This window comes from Salvelinus sp. IW2-2015, unplaced genomic scaffold, assembly GCF_002910315.2.
Source record: "Salvelinus sp. IW2-2015 unplaced genomic scaffold, ASM291031v2 Un_scaffold6673, whole genome shotgun sequence".
In the NCBI taxonomy this organism is placed as follows: domain Eukaryota; kingdom Metazoa; phylum Chordata; class Actinopteri; order Salmoniformes; family Salmonidae; genus Salvelinus; species Salvelinus sp. IW2-2015.
Window position 1 is genome coordinate 1 of NW_019947935.1, and position 8,478 is coordinate 8,478.

Genomic DNA, 8,478 nt, shown 5'->3' on the forward strand with positions numbered 1-8,478 from the left:
ACTCCTTACGCCACACAGAGAGACGAGGATACCTCATTAACACTCCTTACAGCAACACAAGAGATGAGGTACCTCATAACACTCCTACAGCAACACAGAGAGATGAGGATACCTCATTAACACTCCTGTAGAGCAACACAGAAGAGATTAGATACCTCATTAAAAAACACTCCTTACAGCAACACAGAGAGATGAGGATCACCTCAAAACACAGTCCTTACGAGCAACACAGATAGATGAGGATACCTCATTCAAACACAGCCTTACGCAACACAGATAGCATGAGGATACCTCATTAACACCCTTACAGCAACACGAGAGATCGAGGATATCTCATTAACACTCCTTACAGGCAACACAGAGAGATGAGGATTACCTCATTAACACACAGTCCTACAGCAAAACACAGAGAGAATGAGAATACCTCATTTGAACACTCTTACAGCAACCACAGAGAGATGAGGATACCCATTAACACTCATTTACAGAAACACAGAGACATGGGGATGCAGAGAGGATATACCTCATTTAACACAGTCCTAACAGCAACATGGAGTTGAAGAGGAGTATACCCTCATTAACACAGTCCTAACAGCAACATGGGGGGATGCAGAGAGGAGTATACCTCATTAACACCAGTGCCTACAGCACAACATGGGGGATGCAGAGAGGCAGGTATACCTCATTAAACACAGTCACTAAACAGCAACATGGGGGATGTAAGAGAGGAGAAAACCACATGTAACACAGTCCTTTACAAGCAACATGGGGGATGCAGAGAGGAGAATACCTCATTAACACAGTCCCTAACAGCAACATGGGGGATGCAAGAGAGGATAACCTCATTAACACATCATAACAGGCAACATGCGGGGAAATGCAGAGAGGAGTATACCTCATTAACACAGTCCTAAACAGCAACATGGGGGATGTAGAGAGAGTATTACCTCATTAACACAGTCCTAACAGCACATGGGGGATTGCAGAGAGGAGTATACCTCATTAACACCAGTCCTAACACAACATGGGGGATGCAGGAGAGAGTATACCGTCATATAACACAAGTCCTAACAGCAACATGGGGGGATGCAGAGAGGAGTATTACCTGCATTAACACGTCCTAACACAACATGGGGATGTAGAGAGGAGTATACCTCATTAACACAGTCCTTACAGCAAATGGGGGAAATGCAGGAGGGAGTATACCTCATTACACAGTCCTAACAGCAAACCATGGTGGGATGTAGAGAGGAGTTAAACCTCATTAAACACAGTCCTAACAGCAACAGGTGGATTTAGAGAGGAGTATAAACACTCATAACACAGTCCTAACAGCAACATGGGGGATGCAAAAAGAGGAGTAGACCTCATTAAACACAGTCCTAAACAGCACATTGGGGGAATTGCAGAGAAGGAGTATACCTCATAACACAGTCCGTACAGCAAACATGGGGGATGTATGAGAGGAGTATAACCTCATTAAACACAGTCCTAACGCAACATGGGGGATGCAGAGGACCTGTCACAAAGGGGGGAACCATTCCAGAATCTGTTCCTTGATACACACACGTACCTGGTTCTTGACCTGAGAACACCAGTCCTTCTGGATGTCTCCTAGTGATAGCCCGGCCTGCTAGAGAGCACTGAGGGGAGGAATGAAATACATTAACTGTGTGTCAGAGAGAGAGGAGAGAGAGGACAGAGAAGAGAGAAGGCATGTATAGTGTGACTGTTTACCTGATATAAACGAGCAGCTTTTACCCATCACCACCTGCTCATCTGTCAGACAGAAAATAGCACAAAGTTCTTAGCTGACGTGATTTATTTATTAGTTATAGACATGTTGACATGTGAAAAAAACTACAATATCGACTGAGTGATTTTATTTATAGTTATTAGACATGTTGACATGTTGAAAACTACAAATAGGTCGTGAGTGATTTTATTATTATTATTAACATGTTGATATGTTGAAAAACTACAAATATTCTTCTGAGTGATGTATTTCCTGAGGGCCTTGGCTTCTCCCACTGAGGACACTATGCTGGTGTTAGAATGCATCATGGCAATCAGTGCCTACCTGTGAGGCCTTCCTTCTCTCAGCGCGGGACTGTAGGGCATGACCTGAAAGAGTTTCTTGAACACAGGAAGAGAAACCTCAGGCGCGTCAAAGTTCACACATCTCCTTTTGATTAAAAACTTCTACTCTCTCTTGACAGTTTCTCTCTATGGCTGTAGCTCTTCACTACAAGCCTTTCTTTATCACGATTTCTTGTGACCACATCGTTTCATGATTTCAAAAGATTTTCCAGCAGCCTTAGGGCTTCTTCATTTCTGTTAGATTCCTTTTTAGTTTAGGTTTGCGTCCATCGAACAAATCAAAGCCCGGGTCCGTTCCCCAAGGGACTGGTAAATTGGGTGCTGAGTGAGAACCAGAGAGAGGCAGAGAGAACCAGAGAGAACCAGAAGAACCAGAGAAACCGAGAACCAGAGAGACCAGAGAAAAACCAGAGAGACAGAGAGAACCAGACGAGACCAGAGAGAACCAGACACGAAAACCAGAGAGAACGAAAACAGAGAGAACCAGAGAGAACGCAGAGAGAGAGAAAACCGAAGAGAGAAGCCAGAGAGAGCCAGCAGAGAGCCAAGAGCAGAGACGAGAGAGAGAAAGAGCGATCAGAGAGACGGGAGGCAGAGAGAGGCAGAGAGAGGCAGAGAGAGGCAGAGAGAGCCAGAGAGAGCCAGAGAAGAGCCAGCAGAGAGCCAGAGAAAGGCGAGAGAGGCAGAGAGAGGCAGAGAGAGCCAGAGAGAACCAGAGAGCCAGGAGAGAGGCAGAGAGAGGCAGAGAAAGAGCCAGAGAGACCAGAGAGAGGCAGAAGAGCCAGAGAGAACACCTTTAATACATAACCCGCCCTCCCCCGACATCAGTCTGCTTTCCATCTGTGGGTTCAGAGGAGTAGAGCTTGAACAACACACTCAGCTTCATTTACCTTCAGACTAAGAGGATAGTCCCACAAGGGAGGAGACAATAGAGAAAACACATAACACCAGGCTAGAGAGACAGAAGAGAAGAGAGAGAGACAGAGGACAAGAACAGAGAGACAGAAGAGGGAGAGAGAGACCGATGAGAGGGAAGAGAGCGACGAGAGTAGACCGACGCAGAGAGTAGAGAGAGGGCGAGAGAACAAAACGAGAGAGGGACAGAGACAGAAGAGACAGATGAGAGAGCAGAGAGAGAGAGTAGAGACGTAGAGAGGAGAGACAGAATGTGTGTGTGGAAAGGTGTGAAACTGTCAGTCACTCTGGATAGCAGGTGCTGCTTAATGACCTAAACTATGTCAATACCTCCATAGGTTGATGAGTCCATTAAACAGTGTATTATGTACCCTGCATAGGGTTGATGTAGTCCTTAGTGTATTTAGACAGTGTGATATTAACCAGTTTCATATTATAGGGGTTGATGTCATGTTATTAACAGGTGTACAGTACCTCCAGATGGGTTGATGTAGTCATTAACAGGTATACAGTACCTCCATAGGTTGATGAGTCATTAAACAGTGTATATATGTACCTCCATAGGGTTGATGAGAGTCATTAAACAGTGTATTACAGTACTCCATTAGGGTTGATGAGGTCTTAACACAGGTATACATAGTACCTCATAGGTTGATGAGGTCATTTAAACAGTGTATAAGTACCTCCATAGGGTTGATGAGCGGTCATTAAAATACAGTTGTATTTATGCATAGTACCTCCATAGGTTGATGAGGTCATTAAACAGTGTATTACAGTACCTCTATAGGGTTGATGTAGTCATTAAACAGTGAATTACAGTACCTCCATAGGGTTGATGAGGTCATTAAACAGTGTATTACAGTACCTCCATAGGGTTGAGTAGTCATTAAACAGTGTATTACAGTACCTCATAGGGTTGATGAGTGTCATTAAACAGTGTATTACAGTACCTCCATAGGGTTGATTGAGGTGTCATTAACAGTGTATTACAGTACCCTCATAGGGGTGATGTAGTCATTAAACAGTGTTACAGTACTCCATAGGGTTGATGAGGTCATTAACAGTGTATTACAGTACCTCCATAGGGTTGATGAGGTCATTAAAACAGTGTATTATAAGTACCTCCATAGGGTTGATGAGGTCATTAAACAGTGTATTACAGTACCTCCATAGGGTTGATGAGGTCATTAAACAGTGTATTACAGTACCTCCATTAGGTTGATGAGGTCATTAACAGTGTATTACAGTACCTCCATAGGTTGATGAGGTCATTAAACAGTGTATTACAGTACCTCCATAGGGTTGATGAGGTCATTAAACAGTGTATTACAGTACCCCCATAGGGTTGATGAGGTCATTAAACAGTGTATTACAGTAACCCCCTCCATAGGGTTGATGTAGTCATTAAAACGTGTATTACAGACCTCCATAGGGTTGATGAGGTCATTAACAAGTGTATTACAGTACCTCCATAGGGTTTGATGTAGTTCATTAAACAGTGTATTACAGTACCTCCATAGGGTTGATGAGGTCATTAAACAGTGGTATTATAGTACCTTCCATAGGGTTGATTGGTACATTAACAGTGTATTACAGTACCTCCATAGGGTTGATGAGTCATTAAACAGTGTATTTAGTACTCCATAGGCGTTGATAGGTATTAAACAGTGTATTACATACCTCCATAGGGTTGATGTAGTCATAAAAGTGTATTACAGTACCTCCATAGGGTTGATGTGTCATAAACAGTTATTACAGTACTCACTAGGGTTGATGTAGTCATTAAACAGGTATTAGAGTACCTCCATAGGGTTGAATGAGGTCATTAAACAGTGTATTACAGTACCTCCATAGGGTTGATGAGGTATAAACAGTGTATTATAGTACCTCCATAGGGTTGTGAGGGTCATTAAACAGTGTATACAGTACCTCCATAGGGTTTGATGTAGTCATTAAACAGTGTATTACAGTACCTCCATAGGGTTGATGTAGTCATTAAACAGTGATTACAGTACCTCCATAGGGTTGATGAGTCATTAAACAGTGTATTACAGTACCCCATAGGGTTGATGAGGCATTAAACAGTGTATTAAGGTACCTCCTAGGGTTGATTGAGGTCATTAAACAGTGTTTACAGTACCTCATAGTGGGTTGATTGAGGTCATTAAACAGTGTATTATAGACCTCCATAGGGTTGATGAGTCATTAAACAGTGGATTACAGTACCTCCATAGGGTTGATGAGGTCATTAAACAGTGTATTACAGTACCTCCATAGGGTTGATGAGTCATTAAACAGTGTATTACAGTCCTCCTGGGTTGATGAGTCATAACAGTGTATACAGTACTCCAGGGTTGATGAGGTCATTAAACAGTGTATTGAGTACCTCCATAGGTTGATGTAGTCATTCATTCCCCTGTTGAACGACGTAGATCATGGCATCATACAGCTGGTTGTCCCAACACATCTGGACCACCTGGATACACAGCAAGAGAACAGGTTACTACTGAGAATCTACAGACTTGATCTGCTGGTGATTGTAACAAGTTAATGACAGTAGTAAATATTCTAGAGGGAAGAGAGGAAACACTGACATCCCTCTCCTCTCCTCTCCCCTCCTCTCCCCTCCCCTCCTCTCCCCTCCTCCTCTACCTGTTGTATGTCGAGGCTGGTGATGTCCAGATGTATCAGACAGTTCCCTTTACACTGTCCATCATGTTGTTATCCTCGAGGTGAGTCAGCAGTCTCTCATGACGGGAGCGGTCACAGCCCAGACGCTCCGACACGGGTAGGGCTCCAACTCTCCAGGAAGATCCCCCGAGCCACACAGTTCTCCACCAGGCGGGTATATAGCGTGGTTAAACAGTAGGTCCCTATAGGACCACAGAGAGAAGAGCACGTTCATGTAACAGTTCTCCACCAGGCGGTATATAGCTGGTTAAACAGTAGGTCCCTATAGACCACAGAGAGAAGAACACATTCATGGTAACAGTTCTCCCACCAGGCGGGTATATAGCTGGTTAAACAGTAGGTCCCTATAGGACCACAGAGAGAAGAGCACGTTCATGGTAACAGTCTCCACCAGGCGGGTATTATGCTGGTTAAACAGTAGGTCCCTATAGGACCAAGAGAGAAGAAAACGTTTCATGGTAACAGTTCTCCACCAGGCGGGTTATATAGCTGGTTAAACAGTAGTTCCCTAATAGACCACAGAGAGAAGAGCACGTTCATGGTAACAGTTCTCCACCAGGCGGGTATATAGCTGGTTAAACAAAAGGTTAAAACACCAAGTCTCAACGTCACAGTGAAGAGGCGGACTCCGGATGCTGGCCTTCTAGCAGAGTAGCAAAAAAAAGCCATATCTCAGACTGGCCAATAAAAAAAATATTAAGATGCAAAAGAACACAGACACTGGACAGAAGGAACTCTGCCTAGAAGTCCAGCATCCGGAGTCGCCTCTTCACTGTTGAGGTTGAGACTGTTGTTTTGTGTACTATTTAATGAAGCTGCAGTTGACCTGTGAGGTGTCTGTTTCTAAAACTAGACACTCTAATGTACTTGTCCTCTTGCTCAGTTGTGCACCGGCCTCCCACTCCACTTTCTATTCTGGTTAGAGCCAGTTTGCGCTATTTGTGAAAGAGAGTAGTATACAGCGTTGAACGAGATCTTTAGTTTCTTGGCAATTTCTCGCATGCAATAGCCTTAATTTCTCGAACAAGAATAGACTGACGAATTTCAGAAGAAAGGTCTTGTTTCTGGCCATTTTGAGCCTGTATTGAACCCACAAATGCTGTGGGCTCCAGATACTCAAACTAGTCTAAAGATAGGACAGTTTGATTGCTTCTTTTAACCAGAAAACAGTTTTCAGCTGTGCTAACATAATTGCAAAAGGGTTTTCTAATGATTAATTAGCCTTTTAAAATGATAAACTTGGATTAGCTAACAACGTGCCATTGGAACACAGAATGATGGTTGCTGATAATGGGCCTCTGTAAGCCTATGTAGATATTCATAAAAAAATCTGCCGTTTTCCAGCTACAATAGTGATTAACAACATTAACAATGTCTACACTGTATTTCTGATCAATTTGATGTTATTTTAATGGACCAATATTTTGCTTTTCTTCCAAAACAAGACATTTCTAAGTGACCCAAACTTTTGAACGGTAGTGTATGGTGTTATGGCTTCACACCCCCTGCTATATTGTGGATAAAGAGTTAACTGTCTAACAGAAACACAGGTGTTCTTTAATGGAAGCCTCTCCAACAAAATCCAGGGTAGAATCAGGAATTCCCCCAGGGCAGCTGGTCTACCCCTACTTCTTACTTTTTTCAATCTTCACTAACGACATGCCACTGGCTTTGAGTAAAGACAGTGTGTCTATGTTGCAGATGACTCAACACTATACACGTCAGATACTACAGCGACTGAAATGACTACAACACTTAACAAAGAGTTGCAGTTAGTTTCAGAGTGTGTGGCAAGGAATAAGTTAGTCCTAAATATTTCTAAAACTAAAAGCATTGTAATTGGGACAAATCATTCACTAAACCCTAAACCTCAACTAAATCTTGTAATAAATCATGTGGAAATAGAGCAAGTTGAGGTGACTAAACTGCTTGGAGTAACCCTGGATTGTAAACTGTCACGGTCAAAACATATTGATACAGTAGTAAATGGGGAGAAGTAATGGGGAGAAGTCTGTCCATAATAAGGTGATGCTCTGCCTTCTTAACAACARTGTCAACAAGGCAGGTCCTACGGGTCCTAGTTTTGTCACATCTGGACTACTGTCCAGTCGTGTGGTCAGGTGACACAAAGTTGCAATTGGCTCAGAACAGAGCAGCACGGATGTACACAGACAGCTAATATTAATAATATGCATGTCAATCTCTCATGGCTGAAAGTGGAGMAGAGATTGACTTCATCACTGCTTGTATTTGAGAGGTATTGACAAGTTGAATGCACCGAGCTGTCTGTCTAAACTACTGGCACACAGCTCAGACACCCATGCATACCCCACAAGACATGCCACAAGAGGTCTCTTCACAGTCCTCAAGTTCAGAACAGACTATGGGAGGTGCACAGTACTACATAGAGRCATGACTACATGGAACTCTATTCCACATCAGGTAACTGATGCCAGCAGTAGAATCAGATTTAAAAAGCAGGTAAAAATACACCTTATGGAACAGCGGGGACTGTGAAGCAACACAAACATAGGCACAGACACACGATAACATACACACACTACACACACACACATAGATTTAGTACTGTAGATATGTGATAGTTGCCTTGGCAGCAGCTAATGGGGATCCATAATGAATATAAATGCTAGAAGGCTCTGGYGSAGGGATGGGACCATAATAGACTGATAATAGAATTCTCTGGGGCAGGGTCGGGATGGCAGTTCTTAAGTGAAGGAAGGAGCCTTTTAGTCCAGTCAGAGTGCAGCAGAG

General features: G+C 43.1%; 1 protein-coding gene across 1 annotated transcript in view; it reads right to left on the reverse strand.

Annotated features, from left to right (window-relative positions):
- Positions 1 to 5,408: 5,408 nt before the first annotated feature.
- Positions 5,409 to 8,478, reverse strand: part of vps8 (VPS8 subunit of CORVET complex) — a 10,387-nt gene continuing 7,317 nt past the window's right edge. Inside the window, exons 4-5 of the mRNA XM_024145079.2 lie at positions 5,668 to 5,888; positions 5,409 to 5,491 (exon numbers count right to left, since the gene is read on the reverse strand). Of these exons, the coding sequence (XP_024000847.1) occupies positions 5,753 to 5,888 (136 nt within the window). The 3' untranslated portion in view covers positions 5,409 to 5,491; positions 5,668 to 5,752. The remainder of the gene's footprint in view (positions 5,492 to 5,667; positions 5,889 to 8,478) is intronic.